A 19,193-nucleotide genomic window follows, 5' to 3' on the forward strand; every position below is an offset into this window, starting at 1 on the left:
TTCACTACACTCGTCATGACTTGCTGCTGCCCTTTTTATTATCTTGTTTTGCCCACATGGTCTAATTGTGATACACTGGTGCCCCATTGCCAGTCTGGCTGGGCCAGCTCATCAATGGATTTGTCTTCAGAGTTGATGGGTCGTGGTGCCCATAGTGCCCTATGCCTGGGTCCCCAAGTCACCCTCGCTCACTGGCTCTAAAACATGTGAGGTGGGGTGTGTCCTGAAGAACTGGGGCCTTCATTATGGTGGTGCCCACCTGTGTATCCTCATTCTCGCACTGACGATTTGCTTTCTCACTCCGTCTCGTTGATTGGCCCATCGTGTTTAAAGACCCCTTGTTACTGCCACACGAGTCTAAAGAGCACTTGGTTAGACCTGATATGGCCAGAGTCGAGAAGAAGAAATCGGTGTGGTGCCAGTGGTCTGTGCACAGCATCAGATAGGGTGCCCCCAAAGAGTGGGCCACAGCATGCTGATCTGATGTGACACCCGCCATGTGCCCAGAGGAGGCTCCGGCGCTCTTCACAGATGGCCTGCTGCCTCACCTTCCCATCGGCTCGAAGGCTTTCTTCTTCCTAACGCTGTCTGTAGTCATTAATTCATCGTCCTTTTGAAGCCGTCACCCCTGGTGCTGCCATGTCTCCGCTGGATTTAATGCGATGGCGCACGTCCTGAAGTGGAGACGAGCCTCGCGGATGAATAATTCGTGTTGATGGCCGGCCGGTGCGGCTGAGCAGTTACCGCTGAACTTTTGCCAAGAGCTTAACGACCACAGTGGCTTCCCAGCCTAGAAGTGACCCACCTTACCAAAGATTTGCCCACCTCTCCGACTGGACCGGGCCTCGTGTGATCTGATTTTTCACAAACCCAGCTAAATCCATCCGTCAAGTGGACACCATGATGGAACAAGACCAGGACCAGTGACTGTGGGCAGTATGATGCCATGAGGTGACAATGGGACACCAGAATGTGTGGTGCCCGTCTTATTTCACACATGGCAGCAGACTGGAGCTCAGGGGTACTGGTGAGCAGGGTCCGTCAGGGGGCACTTCATCCTCCTGTCTCCTTGAACGGGCTGAGCTAGCAGTTAGGATGTGTGAAGATGTTCTGTGGGCCATTTTGGTTTTCTTTGTTTCTCCTCTGTGCTGAGCCATTGAGCCGCTCCTATGTTGTTGGCGCTGCCTTGGGCTTTGCCAGTGTGTTGGCACTTGGACTTGTTGCAGTGTTGCGGTTTCAGATTTGGTTGGATTGCCATTGTGCTTCTCTTGATCTCCTCCTCAGATGTTGGACTTTGTTTCTCTGTTGTTTTCTTATTCCGTTGCTGTTGTTGTTCATATAACCAGCCTGCGTTACGAATGCTTGGGAGGATATGAAGCCGCTTGCTGCCATGATCATCATCATCATCATCGCACACTTTTATGTTATTTTTGATTGTCTTTTGTTTTTGGTCTGACGTGACTCGTCCTGAGGGGCCGGCGACACAGCAGTTGACACGGTGGCTTTGCTTTACACTCCGGTGTTCCTTGGATGTCCATCTTGTGTCAAATCCTCTGAGAACATTTTGCCCCTTTTTTGTGTGACGGGTGAATCAGGGCTTCATAGGAGACGTCATGGCTCACTTGGTGAGGTCGAGACCCGAGATAAACCCGAGTCCTTGCACCAGATATGTGAAAAGTTAAAGGGTGGGCTTCAGTGTAAAGTCAGAATATTCTCCATGGTGTCAGAATTGTGCCCTTTTCACTCTTAAATGGGGGTCCATCGGGGGCTAGTGAAGGGTCAGAGCTACAAAATAACACCCAATTCACTTAAAGTGACCCCAACGTGTTATGTGTGACATTTTGGGGGGGGGTCAGATGTTAAAAAATCATCCAATTGGCCCTCACCAACCTTAAAGAAGCAGAACATGACCCTCCACATGCCTTTATTAGCCACTCCCCTTTTGGGACTTTGACCCCTCGTACCCCATTAGGGGGGTCCGTTGATGCTCAGCTCCAAGCCCGCCTGACTCCGATTGGTTTACTCTTTTATCATAAGGGTGGCATTTCCCACACAAAAGTGAGTGTTGTTTGGGTCTAGAGGGCTACAAATAAGGGGACCCCCCAAAAAGGTTTTCTTGCATAGTGACACATCAAGCCACGTGGACTGGCATACTGTGTAAGATATGGGGGTCTCCTGTGCCGGTCAGACAAAGCATTCAGAAGTCAATCTGGAGGAACATTGGCGTGTTACGGTGGGCTGGGGGTGTTTGAGATTAACAAACCTTTACCTCTTCTTGTTTTGGGGGTAAGGCTGGCGTGGATTTTAGGGGTGACGGGGTCTTAAGGCCTGGAGTTCTGGGGGGCACTCCTGTAGTGACGCTTGCCTCATGTGTTTGGGCCTCCCCAGTTCCTTTATCAGCGTTGTGTCTGCAGAGCAGGCGACGATTGGAGTGACCAGGAAATGGACGTGAAATCCGTGGAACGCGCAGAAGTGGACTGGCAGCTGGCATCGGGAGGAGCTTCTCATGCCATTGTGTTGTAACATGCCAGTCAAGACACCAGGAATGGGCCTGTCCTAGGAATGGGCAGATGGGGGCAGGACAGGCCAAAAATCATTGGGGGCTCTGTAAGCCCCCAAATGCACAAGTGCGTGTAAAAAGAAATAAAAGAGCAATAATTCCCACCGCGGGGTCTTAGTAAGTCAGAAGCGCAGGAAGTGTTGGGTGTTGTGAGTGCCATGGAGGTGCGCTCTTCTAAACGGAAAGAGGAGAAGGTGGGATAACCAGTGGACCCCCCCCCCTGCTGGCCCTTCACCGCCATTACACCTCCTGCTCGCCGCTGCCTTCATCCTGGGCCTGGGACGTCCGGGAGGTCTTTTATGGTTTCGTTTCTATCAGATAAGTCAAAAGCAGAGAGCCCTCCTTCAGAGACCTACGCAGACCCTTAGTTCGTACACGCGGTGGTCTTCCTGGCAGAGCCTCTTGGGCACAAATCGACTGGCTGAGATGCGTCTGTAAACGGCAGGTCAGTTCTGAGCTTTGGCAGTGCCAGCCAGACACGTCATTGTGTTGGCCGCATACTTGAGGTCCTTGAACCATCAGCCAGGTTTTCTTCAAAGACCCCCTCTGTATTTGGTGATCTTCATCTTCCCCCAGTTCTGACCAGCATGACGCTGCTGTCCCCACCAGTTTGGTTTTTGTCTCCTCTGCCCACAGACTCTTTTTCCTCGTCTTCTCTGAGTGCTTTAATTGTAAAGGCTGGCGAGTCCACCATCAATGCCAGAGGGCCACACTCCTCCTCCTCCTCCTCCTCCTCCTCCCATCTCCACAGCTCTGTCAGAGTGACTCTTGGATTCGGGGTCACCTCTCTGGCCGGCTGGCCAACTCCCAGAAGAGATTTAAACTTGCAAAGATGCTTTGGTGGTCCTCCCCTACTTGTCACAGTTTGACCGCAGAGGTCTGCAGAGTCCCCTGGGGTTCATAGTTCAGTTTGCAGTGTGAATGGTGGGCCTTTCTGGACGTTTCCAGTTGTACGCGTCTCGAGGATCACTGAAGCTAATGGAGGAGGCACTTGAGTGTCAAGTGAGGGGTTTTAGTTTGTGAGTTTTAGTGAAGCCTTCGTGAAGACAGTTTGTCACCATGTCATTATGAGCCATTGTGTGTAGAGTGATGGGCACAAATGAGGGGATCATTTATAATGAAGGGGACTGAAGACTTTATGAACCGCCCACTCTGTCATGTCTGTCTGCCTCCTCGGGGTCCTGCTACACATATTCTGCCCGCCCGTCTACCTCTAATGCCAAGTCTGTGACAGATGCCACCCGAGGGGCTCCTTCGGTGCAATTTTTTGCATCTTAATGCCAGAGATGAGGCCATCAGATTCACGTCAGGCAGCCCCCTAATTTGACTCGTATAAATGAGGAGTGGTGGTCCGCTTCACAGCCTGGCGCTGGTAGTAAGCGGCTTAGCCCTCTCGTTGGCAGCAGGCGTCTGGGTGTCAAACCGATGGGAGGGTCGTGTGTGGATTTGTAACTGCTGCTCTGAGTGTGTGTGGCGTGACACTCTGATGTCCTGGTCGTCTTGTGTCCCTGCTGTCATTACTCTCTGTCCTCACATTGCCAAAGGTCCTCCAGATGTTCTTGGCACCCCAGTGCCATGTTACTGACTCATGCAGTGGTCGCTCGTTCCTTCACGTGGACGCTCCTTGTGGTTCATTTGAATGCATTGGCGAGGCGCTGAGCGGTTGGTTGGCATTCCATCTGAGCTTTTGGTGTTTGTTTGTTTGTTTGTTTGTTTGTTTGTTTGTTTGTTTCCATCTTTTGCTCTGTCCTTTGACTTTGATGTTGGTTTACTGCCCTGGACTCGGCTTGTCTTTGCTGGGCACTCCATTTTTGCCCTTTTGTACTCCATGGAGCTTCAGACTAAATCTTTTATTTTATGAAGATTCTGTTTTATTGATTGATTTATTGATTTATTATTGACGGTGCTTTTTCCCCCTCTAGTGGCCATTTTGTGATATTTTAGTTCTGGGACCTCTGGATTTCTTTGTCTTTATAACATTATTGTTATTTCCTGCCCCTCTCATTGTCTGTCTGTTCCTTCCTTGTCCTTTGTGGGTGGAGCCCAGGACGGCGTGTCATTGTGATGTCACAGCTCCTAAGCCCTCCCTCTGATGGCAGAGAATGCAAATTAAGAAGGCGGCAGGGCATATGGACTGGCACTAAAGACAATGAAGGCCAAAGCAGCGAGTCTGTTAAACGACAGCACAAGTACGCGAGACGTCGGCCAAAGGATGGAAACGTGAAGAAGACGTAACGACATGGAGAAGACGGCCAAAGAAAGGAGGATTCAAACTCAATTGGGAAAAACGAAACTTCTGGGCAAAAATACAACAGAAGAATTCCACAAATAAGCCGGAAAAGCCGAGAAACGGAGAGGCAGAGCAGAAGGGTGCAGGGCGCATGACGAAGGGTCTGACTGGAAGGACCAGAGAGGCGAGCGGCAAAGGTGACCCAAGTAGACCTGGAGAGCTAGAGACGAGTTCAAGATGGGAAACGGCGACGGTCACCGCTCTGCCACGGGACGACGCCTGACGATGGTGACAATAATGATGTTGATGATGACGATGGACCTGTTTGAGCTTGAGGGCCGGGCAGGACCCTAACACTCCGATTCAGGGAATGAATGGCGGCTCCTGGGGGTTGAAGAGGAATTTTAAAGCCTGCACGGAGGTGACGGCGACTCGCTCAAGGAACACAAACAAACCCAACTTGCCCTTTTGCCCTGTGGACCCCCTTATTCAATTCGAGGTGCAGCAGGGCCGTGATGGGACCCTTCAGCTGGACTTGTTATGATTTGAACATGAAGGTGGCAGCTCAATGGAGCAGTTGTGCCTGCTTCTCATCCATCCTCTGACTATAATGGCGGTCGGGGGGCTACAGCAGTCATCCCGCCATTCGTCCATTTTGAGACACCTGTGGCCTCCCTCCCGAGGTGCCACACCAAGTTACATTTCTTCAGCTGGCACTTTGGAGCGGCCACACTGGGCAGTCATGTGTGTGGCTAAGCCATGAGAAAGAGCCCAAACTGTAACTGTGCCATGATGTAAGTTTGAGGGGGTCCGGACCTGAAGGCCACCCCTCCACCTGGGCTCGGCTCATAATGCTCTCACGCACTTGGATGGTGGGATCTCAAACACGTAGCACAGGACCACCAAGTTAGCAGGGCTTCACTCGGCCAGACTTGTGTGTGCGTTGGTGCGGAGGCACAGATGTGACAACTCTGGCATGTCGTGACGAGTAATGGTGACAGTGAAGGGCCACCTAAGATGACACGACGACACACAGTTTGACTGCAGAAAGGGGCCATTTGGGTTCACTCAGACCACGATAATGGAGGTGAGGAGGAGGAGCCGCAGTTGGTGGCATTGGAAAGTGGAACTGCCGTGACAAGTGTCCCCTTTGTATTAAGTGACAGCAGTGAGCGCCACAAACCTCTGATAAAAGACTAAAAGAAAACCTCCCGATGTCCACTTGAGTTCAGGTGACACAGAAGTGGTGCGGACCTTAAGCCCTTTTCAGAGTTGAGCCCATGCCCGGGGTGAGGGGACGCCATGATAATCACGTCACCCTTTATCAACCAAGTCCCCCATCTGACGTTACACTGGGATGAAGTCTCTGCTGCCAAGTTCAGCCTCTGGTGGCACAACGGAGAGGTGGGAGGCCAGCAGCGGTGTGGACAGACTGGTGGGCTTCGCTGTCCCCTCTGCTCTCACTTTGGGATTTTTATGCTTTTCTGTAAAGGACCACCCACATCCCATACCCCCCCGGTGGGCTCGGTTTACAAGATCTCTGTAAAAGGTGCCAGGCAGAATACAGAAAGGGGCTCTACTTACCATGGTGGTCTCAGCAATGGACCCAAAGCTGTTGATGAAGATGTTGCAGGTGACGTTCACAGGAGGACCTGAAAAGAGAAGCACAGCTGAAGAGTCGGCCGTTTCTCTGCCATCTGACACGGATTTACAGACGCAAAGCAGGAACGTTAAAGCGGGACACGCCGACGGCCCACCCGTGGAGAGCATCCGGTGGTTGGGAGCCGTTTATGGGGCTCCTCAGGTGCACTCAGACCCACCCACTCATGAAAGGCCTGTGGCTCGGAGAGGCACCATGGCATTGCTGGGGGTCCTCCTGACAATGCCCACCTTCTACGTGTTCTGCCAAGCCGAGCCTCTTGGCAAAGCTTCTGGTGGGTCCTTTTATAATCGCCTGATATGGAGGGAGAGCAGGCGCCCCTGTCCTGACTGTCACTGCTTTCCTGGGCCCTTCCACCTTCTCTTAGGCTACTGGGCACACCTGCCAGGGGGCACTTGTGGGGGCATCTCAGCTAAAAGAACGTCTCCGAGCTGTCTCTTCATTTCGTTCTCACCAGCCTGGCTGCCATGTGGACGTTCTACAAGTGAGACGAGTTGTGTTGCATGTGACTTTCTGTGGTTTTGTGTCACGGAGGGTCCGAGATGCCACTAGTTTGCTTGTCCCTGACCGCCCCTCCATGTTGTTGCCACGTCTGATAACATGTGTGGGGTTCAGAAGTGGTGACGTCACTTGTTCTGTATTTATGACACTTGCCCACTTTTAGGTGTAGCCGCTCTTTTGATACAAAGGGGTGGTCCTCACCTCAGGCCTGACTACTCTTGACATCTGCATGGGGGACACTGAGGCCAACCCTCACCCTCACCCTGGGTCTCATCATCTGCTGATGCCCTGAACGTCAGCCCCATGGCTCTCAAGTCATTCAAAACCTCTTCTAGCCCCCTAACAGCTTTTCCAGGGTCGTGTCTGGCACAGGTGGCCTCTGTCACTCGGTCCTCGCCCGACTCGGTGCTCTACAGTCTATTCTGCCCATGAAGCTTTTGTGGTGGCACCTGCAGGTGGTCTACTGTAGAAAGAAGCTGCGCCGCAGGACCAACGATCATGAACTGAAAGAAGGTCCTCATCACGGCATATGGCACCTGTGCCAGTCCTGCGCATGAAGCCCCCACAGCGGAAGGACATGGCACGGCTTACCCTTGAAGTTGGGCCTGATCCTGGCATCGTATCCCGACGTCTTCCCCATCAGCTTGTCCAGGAAGTCCGAGGGTGACATGGGCATGCTGCGGCTGCGCACTCCTTCATGCTCCTTAGCAGCCACTAAGCTGAAACAGAAGAGAAAGCTTTAATGTCGAGAAGCCACAAGCCGTGGTGGTGGTGGTGGTGATGCCAGCGGCCCCGGTGACTTCATGTGTGTGGTTGGGCACTGCCCTGCCCTGCCCTCTGAGGCGCTCGTGAGCTCAGGCCTGCTTGCTTGCCTTGTGATTCGTGGGCTCGGCTGGCAGAAAAGCTGAGAAAGTCAAAGATGATGAAGAAACTTCTGGAGGAGGTGAGCTGAGGCTCTCACTTAGACTCGGATTGTGCTGAAACAGCTGGACACTGCAGCTGCAGAACACCCCCGAGACCCCCATCATGGAATTAACATTAGGGGTCTCAGTCCGGCTCCTCTCTTAGACCCCCAGAAGAGCCAGCACCCCCCTGCCGGACCACTGTTTGAGATTTCAGTGTGTTGAGTTGTGTGCCTGTCCCCTTAACGTAGAGTTTATGGGGGTGGATCCAGCATGACATCACCAGAGAGAGACACACCCACCCAAGGCTTTTATCAAAGTCCAGTGGAGGAGTCGAGTCTCTCAGGTGGGAGGATTGTTCTGGAAATTCCAGTCTTTGTGATTTTTTATTTTTATTTAATGTTATTTAGAAAGAAGTGCAGCAGGTTAGGGTGATGAAGGATAAAGATGGGAACAAGTGAGGAGAGGATAGTGAGAAGATGGAAAGAGGCTGATGAATGAACAGAACGAGAGAGAGAGAGAGAGAGAGAGAAGGTTGAATGATGTGGAGATCAGGAAGTGCAACAGGTTAGCAAGGAGGAAGCAAGGACAGCGAGGAAGAGGATGAAGAATGAAAAGGCTATTGGTCCAGATGACATACCTGTGGGAGCGTGGAGGTGTTTAGGAGAGATGGCAGTGGAGTTTGTAATGGAATCTTGGAAAGTTAGAGGATGTCTGAGGAGCAGAGAAGAAGTGGACTGGTGGGCCGATATTTAAGAATAAGGGGGATGTGCAGAGAGGGGGATGAAACTGATGAGCCACAGCATGAAGTTATGGGAAAGAGTAGTGGAAGGTCAGTGAAGATGTGAGGTGATGATTAGTGAGCAGCAGGATGGAGTCATGTCAGGAAAGACCACCACAGATGAGATGTTTGAGGGTCTTGATGGAGAAGTAGAGAAAAGGCCAGGAAGAGTTGCTTTGCGTCTTAGTGGACCTGAAGAAAGAATATGACAGGGTGACAAGAGAGGAGCTGTGGTATTGTATGAGGACGTCGGCAGTGGCAGAGAAGTACATGAGAGTGGCACAGGATGTGAACGAGGGAAGTGTGACCGCGGAGAGGTCTGCGGTGGGATGACATCAGGGATCAGCTCTGAGTCCTTTCTTATTGGCAATGCTGATGGACAGGCTGACAGACAAGATTAGACAGGAGTCACCATGGACTGTGATGTCTGCTGATGACATTGTGATCTGCAGGTGGAGGAGACCCTGGAGAGGTGGAGATATGAGAGGAGAGGAGTGAAGGTCAGTAGGACCACCAAGACAGAATCCATGTGTGTGAATGAGAGGGAGGTCAGCGGAGTGGTGAGGATGAGGGGAGGAGAGCTGGTGAAGGTGGAGGAGTTTAAATACTTGGGATCAACAGTACAGGGTGGTCCAGATCTAATTATGCAATTTTCATTACACTATAACTTATTATTCCATAGAGAATTCACAGCACCTGCCCTGCATTCTAAAATGTTGGGGAGACGGTGGTCAGTTGAACAGTTGCATAATTAGATGTGGACCACCCTGTACAGAGTAATGGCGAGTGTGAAAGAGAAGTGAAAAAGAGAGTGCAGGCAGGGTGGAGTGGGTGAAGAAGAGTGTCAGGAGTGACTTGTGACATCAGCAAGAGTGACAGTGAAGGTCTACAGGACGGTAGTGAGACCAGCTATGTGATATGGGCTGGAGACGGTGGCACAGGAGACAGAGCTGGAGGTGGCGGAGTTACAGATGCTAAGAGTGGCATTGGGCGTGACGAGGATAGACAGGACTAGATACGAGGACATTAGAGGGTCAGTTTGGTGACAAAGTCAGAGAGGCAAGATGGCATTGGTTTGGACATGTACAGAGGAGAGATGAGGGGTATATTGGGAGAAGGGTGCCAAGAATGGAGATGCCAGGGAAGAGGAGAAGAGAAAGGCCTAAGAGAAGGTTTATGGATGTGGTGAGAGAGGACATGCAGATGACGGGTGTGACAGAACAAGATGACGAGGACAGGAAGATATGGAAGAAGATGATCCGCTGTGGCGACCCCTAACAGGTCCGGTGCTCAGATAGGAGAGTCGAAGCCTATGAGGGCACAGAGAGAAGAAAACCAAAGGCTGAAATGTCGACTTCCGTCTCGTAGTTTATCTCGTCATTAAAGCAGAACGGCGTGAACGTCACCTGATAGTCGATGGTTCATTTACTGGAGTTTCTCAGAACCCGTCGTAATTAAATGTATTCTGTGGGTCCTGTGTGTGTGAATCGCTGTGTGATTCTTATGCCAACAGGAGCGCCCGGGCACTGATCACCACCCAGAACATCATGTGACTTTCATGATGTCACAGCTCTCTGAACATTTGAAATACTAAGACGTACGCGTGAAGTTATTTGCATGATGAGATGAATTAAACATGGGGGGGCACGGTGGTAGAGACGAGCTGGCACCCCGTCTAGGGGTCGTTCCTGCTGCGCGACCCTCGACTGTAGTGCGTCGGTCAAACATACCAAACTCCTGCCACGTGACAATTGCCACCCAATAATTAACGTCAGGCCAGATGTGCGATTCGCCAAAACGTATTCGGAGCCTTGGAAACTCTTCATAAAGGGTCGCGCCAGTCCCAGCAGGACCAGTACCTGGACGGTGCACCAGCTCATCGCTGCCACTGTGCCACCGCATGTTTAACTATGGACACTGTACGTTATTTAAATGACGTTAACAACAGCGAGATCATGTGATCCATCCCAGCATTCTAACAGCACATGGCGCTTGGGAATCGAAATGGACTTGGAAGGCAGTCACCATCATCATCATCATCATCGGTAAATATGAAGAATTGAATTGACTTCCTTTATTGTCATTGGGTGGTATAATGAGATTCAATATGCAAATCCTCCAGAAGCTCATCTTCCTCTAAAATGATAAAATAATAATAATACGATAAAAAGCAACAAACAAAATCCCATCTGAATGCGCCAGTTCAGTCTTCATGCCCACGCAGTGCCAGTGGCTCAGGGTGTGCAGTCTGACAGCTGCAGTGCACGTTCACTGCGAGGTCACCGTGTCCCATTTCAGTCCTCCTGTAAATGCCACCCTTGGTGCCCATTCTCCCCAGAAGGCTGCTCTGCTTGCCACCCACCTTCAGAGGAGAGCGCTGTCAGTCTGCATTGCTGACTGGGCCAGATGAGGTCATGTGCCCCACACCCTGTGCCAGCTTCAGCCTGCCACCTATGACCCCCCCCCCCCCCCAACTGGGTATCTCCACACATCGTCCTTGTGAGTGCAGGGCACGGCTGAGACTGGCAGGGCATGAAGTGCAACAGGACAGGCGGCAGGAGTGGACGGCCAAGTGAGATTAATACAAAGCAGCAGCGGCAGCACAGGAACGGCTGGGCAGACACAACGGGCACAGACACAGAGAGTGCCTTGGGCACCATAATAAAACTGCCTCGCCACATAAAATCACCAGAGCAAGCGGCGGGTAGGAGCGAAAGCACACGGCAGAAGGAATTAAAACACAAGCGTATGGGCAGGAAGAGTGCGAGAGGCAGGGGCAAGCGGGGTCAGCAGTGGGCATCATGCCTCATAACCCCTCCCCCACATCCACAAGTCTTCTCCCAGGATTCCTCACCTGCGCATCTCCATCTTAAAGCCAAATGCCATCCTGCTGGGCACACATGCATAATTCATTGAAAAGGGCATCTAAGTGCCACTCTCTGAGTTCGCCACACTGTGCCAGGCATCCATGTTGGGAAAAAATGTAAGAAAAGCTTTGCACTTGTGCCCCATCACTGAGCACCATGGGCTCGGGTACAAAGATGCGGCTCAGCCCCACGAGCTCTCATGCTGAGTGGTTTCAACTTGATGCCAGTGGAGAGGAGCAGTTGGGGATTGGCACTGTCATCTCATGTCAAGTCATCCACAGATCTCAGTTTTATTCATCTGCACTGCCGATAGGACCCCCGTCACCAGACCCCTGCCACTGAGGGGCCCAAGTGGGTGGGTGTGCCAGTCCGAGCTTATGTCCCACCTATCTGAATGGCCGGTGAGTTTGAGGATGCCAGGCCTGTGCCCTAAACTGAATGCACGGAGCCACTTGACATCATGTCAGCCTGTCCTTGGGTAAAGTGGCAGTTCTGGCAGTCTGGGTGACACCTGGACACCAGCCGACTGTCCTGCTTGCCTAATTTCACGTGAAAAGTGAAAACATTTGGGTAACACCTCAGGGGTGAGGGCGCCACTGAAATGAGGAGGCTTAGGTGCCCACCACCAAAGTGAGACCAGAGCAAGTGGAATGACTGGGCATGGCTCTCACAAGGACAGGAAAAGACGAGCACCAGTGGCCTCGCGTCACTCAGCCCAACACCAAAATGTCACACCTCGGCATTTCATGTCCTGCTTCTTTTGTAGCGCCTTTCTGTTCTCGTCTCTGTCTCAGTCCCACCTGCCCCAGTAGGGGTTTACAGGAGGCGACATGGGAGCACTGGGACTGGTACTGGGGGGTGTGCGAGGGAGGGTAGACTGGGGGGTCCTATATATGGAGAGACAGAGGGGGGGCACAATGGGGGGGTGCTTTATAAACAGTGCTGAACTACGGGAGGTGCTGTATGTTCAGTTAGGGGCACCGCGGAGAGGCACTATATACTACAAGGTACAAGTCACCTGACAGTGCCCTGAACTGCCCCCATATTCCAGGGGAGTCATGTGACATGGGAGACCACTGTAACCCGTCGATTGTGAGACACCACGCTATGGCGCTCTCTTGTGGCTAAACCTCCATTAAAGTGCCGTCAACTAGTGGTCACCATGGAGGGCACTGCAGCCATCGTGGGTTCAGTGCCCACCCTCAGGTCTCAGTGGATGACCCTGACTGAATGGCAGAAGTTGTCAAGAGCCTTGATGTGCTGTGTTCTCTTTTAGTCCATGAAAGGCACTATATAGTGATGCATTGCTCTTGCTATTGATTTTGCGCCACCCTAGTGGCTGACATGCTAACTTGTCCATGCCCAGGACACACAGTGCCGCTTCACCCACGCAGGCTCACATCGTTCAAATCCAAGTGCCCATCCATTGTCTCTGATCACACCTGCCAATCCTAATAGGAGTCACGGGGAGCTGGAGCCCACCTGGTCACATATGGTATCTGAACCAACCCCTGCCCACCACACTGGCACATAAAACCAAATGGGACTGAACACAGCATGGCACTCGCAATCAAACCCAGCACATGGCAGAAAGCAGTTCTGGGAGGGATGCCACTCTGTCACTGGGCCAGTTAGCCTAACACAGGCGTCTGTGGGGACACAACAGGGAGACCACTCGGGCGCTGACCAAGCGTGGGCTGGTGGGTCTGTGAAGTGACAGCGCTAATCACATTGGCACCCACTGGCCAAACCAGCCATCTTTAAGTTGTAAAGCGTCTTTCTTTGCTGCCCCAGTCCCCCAGGGTGCTACACTGGAGCTGAGCCACAGTTCAGTGGTCTACACGTCTGCTTTCTCCAGGCTGGTGGACTTTCTGCTCAGGGTGACACCAGTGAGGTTTGGACTGGCAGCCTGAGGGGCAACATTCAGCCGCACTGCCTGATATGTCCACCCCAAGCACGGATTTGTGGAGTTCACGTGTCTTTGGCATCTGACACGGGGAGAGCACACCGGCTGCAGACAGGCAGAGACTTGCCACAATGCCACCCACACTCCAAGGACCGGGGACACGGTTATGCCCACTCAGCCTTGAATGGTAACGTTTTCATTTCGGCCTGCGCCCTTTTAAATTCCACCATCAAAGTGCAGCTCTCAGTGCTGAATGTTGTCAAGTGGCCAGCAGATGGCGCTGCTGTGCCCGTGTCCATGCTGGGTCATGTGGGGATCATGTGACTGATGGCTGTGCTCTCCCCCGCCCCGCCAAACGACATTACCAAGGGGTCAGCGTGAGGTCGAGGGCCCTAATGGGAGCTGGGGGGCAGCTTGATGGATCGGCTGCAGCGGCCATTGGCTTATTGGCAGGTGGCCTGATGTGCTGCAGTCACTCGGGAGTTGGCGTGAAGGGTCGGGGCACAGAAAGGGTTAACGGCGAAAGGGGGACAGAAGCGCAAGGTCAGCCAGGCAGAAGGAGGGTCCTAAGCACACCTCCCATTAGTGAGCCAGTGGTGTCCACCCTGGACAGGGCAGTGCCCACTCACCCACAGGGCGAGGGAAAAGTAGGGCTAGACGAGCAGACGCAGGTCAGGCTGAATTAAGACCCCACAGTGCCCCCGACACTCAAAGGGACAGCGCGCACGGGTGTCGTCTCCATTGTGGTGCACCCCCTAGTGGCTTAGGGATTGCACTGCAGTCCCCGCCGATGTCTGTGCCAGGTTGGTGTTTGCTATGCTACCCTTCAAATGAGACACGGGTTCAGATGATAAAGTGATGATGGCCTGACTGTGCCCCTGCAGGTGGCAGCAGTGAGTCAATGGTGGTGTTGAATGGCACACTTCACTCTGCGGTGCCCCCTGAGTCCACGATGCAGAAATCACGGGTGACTGGACGGGTCACTTCAGCTTTGGATCCTCTGAGCCTCCTCCACTGCCCTGCCAGCTTGCGTTCCCCTGGCATTTTTGGCACTCATTTCTGTATGGCACCTTCTGAGACCTGACTCTACTTGTGCAGGGTTCAGGATACAAAGGATGAAGAAATCTCCATGTTGGCATCTGAACTGGCATCTGAAGGGGAAGCAGGTGGGTGCTAAGGGTGGCCCCCATTTCTACATTTTCTAGGTTGGATGCTCTTCCTTCTGGTTTGGCGTCGTCTTGTTGCCATGTGCTGTGAAAGTCACTATAAAGGAAAGGACGACTGAGTGCTGATGCCATGGTGGCCAGTCGGGTCTCATTAAACCCCATGATGCTTGTCTACATGGCCTGCGCTCAGGCAGCCCCTCAAAGAAGAACAACATGACTGGCATTTGGCCATCTCACTACTGGGCTGTCCTGGTGGCATCACAAACGGTCAAGTACACATCTGTCTTTAAGTGCCAGCTGTAGTGCCAGTCCAAGTAAAGGCGCTATATGATGCTGGGCCTTGCTTTAGCTGAGATCAGGTGGCACAGGAGGTCTGACATAGTGACCCACATAGTGCCCAATCAGCGGCATTAGCCGAGAACTCAGACAGGGTGGCACGGGGGTTACGGTCAGTTAAAAGAGACAAAGTCAGATGTGGTCCCACTGGCACCATAACCCCCGCTGGCCTTCCAATCTGATTGGCAGAAGTACAGTTTTGGGGTAGAGAAGTGGCATTAAGTGGGCAAAGGAGGACAATAAGAAAATAAACAGAGCCGAGGAGTCTCACAAAATGGGTGGCTGCACTTTATTGGAGGGTCAGGAACCCGAGAGAGCCCTTGAGCTTCATGCCACACACATGGGGCATCGGCTTTTTGTCCTCGAGGGTCACTGTGTGCAAGGCAGATAGAGGGGGCTATCCCTGTTTGTCAGAGAGGCCCCCCCGCCTCATCACCAGGATGAAAGGCACTATACAGAGTAGTGCCCATGTCATCGGAGCTGAACTGGCATTAACGAGTGTGGCCTGAGAGGTCCTCAGTCGCTTGTGATTTGCAGGATGACTTCACTCACATAAACATTTGGGGCTGTGGGCACGCTGGACGAGTGGCGGGCACGTGACTTCACCTACTCAGGCCTCTCGGTGGCATCTCAGGCTGCCACGCTTGAATGGCCTGGGCTTTGTGCTGACATGAGTGTGAGACGGGGACAGGAGCGCCACAGGGGACAACGACCACATCTTTTGGTAAAGTGACATGGCACAGAAAATGTGAAGGATGCCATGAAGAGTGACCTGCCAGGCTTGGCCATTGATGTGGCCAAATGAAACGGGGCAGAGAGAAGGAAGGAGCTGAAAGGGGGCCGAATACGCCATGTAGGCCACATGAGACCCCATGACCCTGTGATGCTAGGGCTTGGGGTCAGCGGGCAGGACGTGGATGTACCAGGTGCCAGCCCGCCTTGACCCTGGTCCTTTGCTGCCAATCCCAGTAACTCTGCCGTGTTGGCAGGCTTGCCCCAGCTGTCCTGTCCCCCCCACTCTCCACGGGCCTGATGTGGCCTCCTTGTCCCCCTCTCGACATGCCCCCATGCCTCACCACGTGTTTGTCTGCCCTCTGCAGTTTAGAAATATAAAAGGTGGCATGGTGATTCAGTGCTTAGTGCCCCTGCCTCAGGCCTGCCCAGCTCAGTGTCCTTCACCCCATGTTTGTGTGGCCAGCTTCCTCTGTTAGGATGCCCATGTCAGGAGGTGCCCAAGTGTGTGGGCCCCTGCACTGCACCTGATAATGCGGAGACCCTGTAGATGGTAAAGTGTGCTGAGGGGACTGAGGGACGGCAAGTGATTGGTCAGACTTGGCCAGTACAGCTAAGAGGTGGACCACCGGTCACAGACTTCACATTTTCAATTCTCGTCCTTCTAAAGGGGCACATCACAAATATGGCCGCTGCAGTGCCAATGTAAGAAATGCCCACTCATGTGCCAGCCTCTTGGCTGCTCCACTCCATCTTGTAGTTCTGTCAGCGCTGCCAGCGGCTTTTCATGTCCCATTATCTTCTCTCGTCCTCGTTTTGTCTGGACAGGCTATGTGTGACACTTGGCACCGCTGCCACTTTCACCGAGTCTCATCTCAGCCTGCCAACTTCAGCGAGTGGCTTGTGGGCTTTTACTTAAACCCCGCTGGGGGGCCCGTTGCTCGTAGCTGGCTCGACTCGGTGGTCTCCGAGTGGCCATGAGCCTGTGGGGGGGGGCGCTGGTGTCACCCTTGTGACTCCTCTTACAACAGCACGTCCGTTCTCCTCTGCTCGACCCCCAAGCCCCCCATGGCCGCTGATTTCTTTCCACGGAGGCTGACGTCACACCTGGCGGACCCCTTGATTGATGTTCTCCTTCTCCTGCCACTGCTGTACAATTCGGGGACTCCTCCCGGTGACTGTGACGTTAAGTGGCCCGATGAAGCGGTGTCACCGTGACTCTGAGCACAGCAGGCAAGCCGAGAGCCCTGGGACGACGGCGACAGCGACGACAGTTCTTTCTTGGCGTGGCTCCATCATAAAGTTAGTTCCGCTTGACACGGCCGCTGTCCCCGAGCATCAAACGCGATGACAGGAGGTCACTGTCCCTCCGGGGACACCTCCGTCACCGCCGCACCATTAATTACACGATTTAATTAAATTTAAACGTATGGTCCTCGGCGGGGCGAGCCGCCCTCTCCATCGACCACCAAACGCCACGAAATCGCGGGGTCTTACAAGCCACAACAAAAGGGCCGGTGGCGACATCGAGCTACGCGCGGTTTATTCCCGGTGACAGGCGCTCGGCGGCCACTCCATATGCTGATGTGGGCTGATGGAAACCCCCCGCCAACCCCGGGACACGCGACCCTCGGAGGTGGACCACCCGGGGGGAGTCCTTCACTTGTGCCAGCAGAGACCACCGCCGCTGGTCTGTCCATCTGAGGGGGCTTAACGAGCGGCCAGTAAAAGTGACAACTTCTCAGTCGTCGATAACAGCGGGGGGGGTTTGACACGCGGCTTGAACGTGAATGAGTGTGGTGGGGGTCGGCAGGCTCGGAGAAGTGACACGCTGGGCGCTCTGTTGGGGCTTCGTTTGGTCGAGACAGACAGACAGAGAAAGAAAGAAAAGAAAGAAAGAGAAAGGCGCTATAAAATGGAGGTGCAAGACACTATGCACCCGAGTGATATCAAAGGCACCACATGATTGAGAAATACGACAGACAGACAGACAGACAGTAGTCGCCCGCGCGCCCCTGCCAGCCCCTTCTTCTTCCTAACGGCTCTTTTATTCTGCAATGGCTTCGCTCGTTTGTCTTCCTCGCAGCTGCCCCCGCGACCCTCGGCTCTTAGCAGCCTCATTAGACATCAGACCCCCATCGGACCAACATGCGACAGAAGGTAGACCTCCCACCCCCAAGGTCCCGCACACTTCACACCCAAATCCCACTGAACTTTGCCAGCTCTTTAAAGCTCCGCGCCATCGCGATGCCCGAGCCGCCGGGTCCATGCGTTGCGGGTCTCGGAGTGTCGCCGGTGTCCCCGTCTAAGATGTCTTTCGTTTTACTTCTGCCCGAACCCCCCACCCCCCGGTAGCGGGGCGCTATATCCCGGGTTCTTCCCAAGTGACAACTTTTCTCGCCCCGGAGATCGCCAAAGGTGAGAGCGGACGGACTGGCGGTGCCCTGCGCCCCGGTGCCGGTGCCCTACCTTATCCAGAGCAGCGCTCCCCACAGGCCGGCGCTCGCGGACTTTGTTCCTCTCCCCGTCATTTTCGCGACTTCTCACGGAGACATTTTTCTTTTTTATATCCCGAGCAGAAGGAGAAATCCCGGCAGTTCGGCGAGCAGCCGCCGTCAGCACCAAGAACAGTTCCGGCGTCCCGCGCCCCGACGGGTCCTGCAGCTCAGCACGACCACCAGACGAGCGGCTAGAGCGCGGGGGGCGCCTTTGAAAAGAGCGAAGAGAATGAGGAAAGCGCGGCCGGTGAAGCGCCACGGAGCGGCTGAGTGTCCCCTTTGACGAGCAGTCCGTGGAGTTGTGCGCCCGCCCCCGCAGAGGCAGAGCCACGAGGGGGTCTCCTGCGTGACGGAGGGGGGGGGGGGGGGGGGGGGGGTCAGGCATGCATTATTCTGACTCTTCATGCGTTGCCGTTACACGACTGGGTCGGGCTGAGGCTGCTGTCCATCTCGGGGCTGCCCGCCTTTCAAGCCCCCCAGCGAGTTCTTTTTTGTTTAATTTTGGATTTTATTATTAGACCCCCCCACCCCCAAGGTGTCTTTTTATTTTCATTTAATGGTTGAGCGTCCATGAACTGGAAGGCCAAGAAGAGCGGCTTCCGAATCCGTGTACCGCATTCCGTCACGTGAAGCTCGAGGACCCCCATATCAGGGGAGTTTCGAGGGGGCAGCCTTTACGTCGCCATAACATTAATGCCATCTGGGGGCTTCACACCTTCTGGGGCGCCTTGAATAAATCGTACAGGGCAGTGCCCGAACTTAGGGGTCTTCAGGAGACAGACTGAACGAAGACCCCAGAAAGCATCGGCGCTTCATCGACAGAGAGGCCCAATCAGCGATCTTCGCAGTATGTAGGAAAGGCGCCATAAGAGACCGAGAGATGGATCAAGAGAAGGCGCTGTGCCCTACACACAGATGGCACCTTGTCTACAGGGCAACATTTGGCATCAGAGGCGACTCCCTTAAAGAGACAAGAGTCTGTAGGTCCTGACGAGGAGACCCCCACCTTAGTCGGACCTCAGAGTCGACGACCCACCCAACCCCACGTCTACTT

General features: G+C 53.6%; 1 protein-coding gene across 1 annotated transcript in view; it reads right to left on the reverse strand.

Moving 5' to 3' along the window:
• The window catches only part of glra3 (glycine receptor, alpha 3), a 45,070-nt gene extending 26,661 nt beyond the window's left edge, over positions 1-18,409 (reverse strand). Inside the window, exons 1-3 of the mRNA XM_028791157.2 lie at positions 18,111-18,409; positions 7,543-7,670; positions 6,375-6,442 (exon numbers count right to left, since the gene is read on the reverse strand). Of these exons, the coding sequence (XP_028646990.1) occupies positions 6,375-6,442; positions 7,543-7,670; positions 18,111-18,172 (258 nt within the window). The 5' untranslated portion in view covers positions 18,173-18,409. The remainder of the gene's footprint in view (positions 1-6,374; positions 6,443-7,542; positions 7,671-18,110) is intronic.
• Positions 18,410-19,193: the final 784 nt, after the last annotated feature.

The sequence above is a fragment of the Erpetoichthys calabaricus genome, chromosome 5, assembly GCF_900747795.2.
Source record: "Erpetoichthys calabaricus chromosome 5, fErpCal1.3, whole genome shotgun sequence".
NCBI classification, from domain to species: Eukaryota; Metazoa; Chordata; class Cladistia; order Polypteriformes; family Polypteridae; genus Erpetoichthys; species Erpetoichthys calabaricus.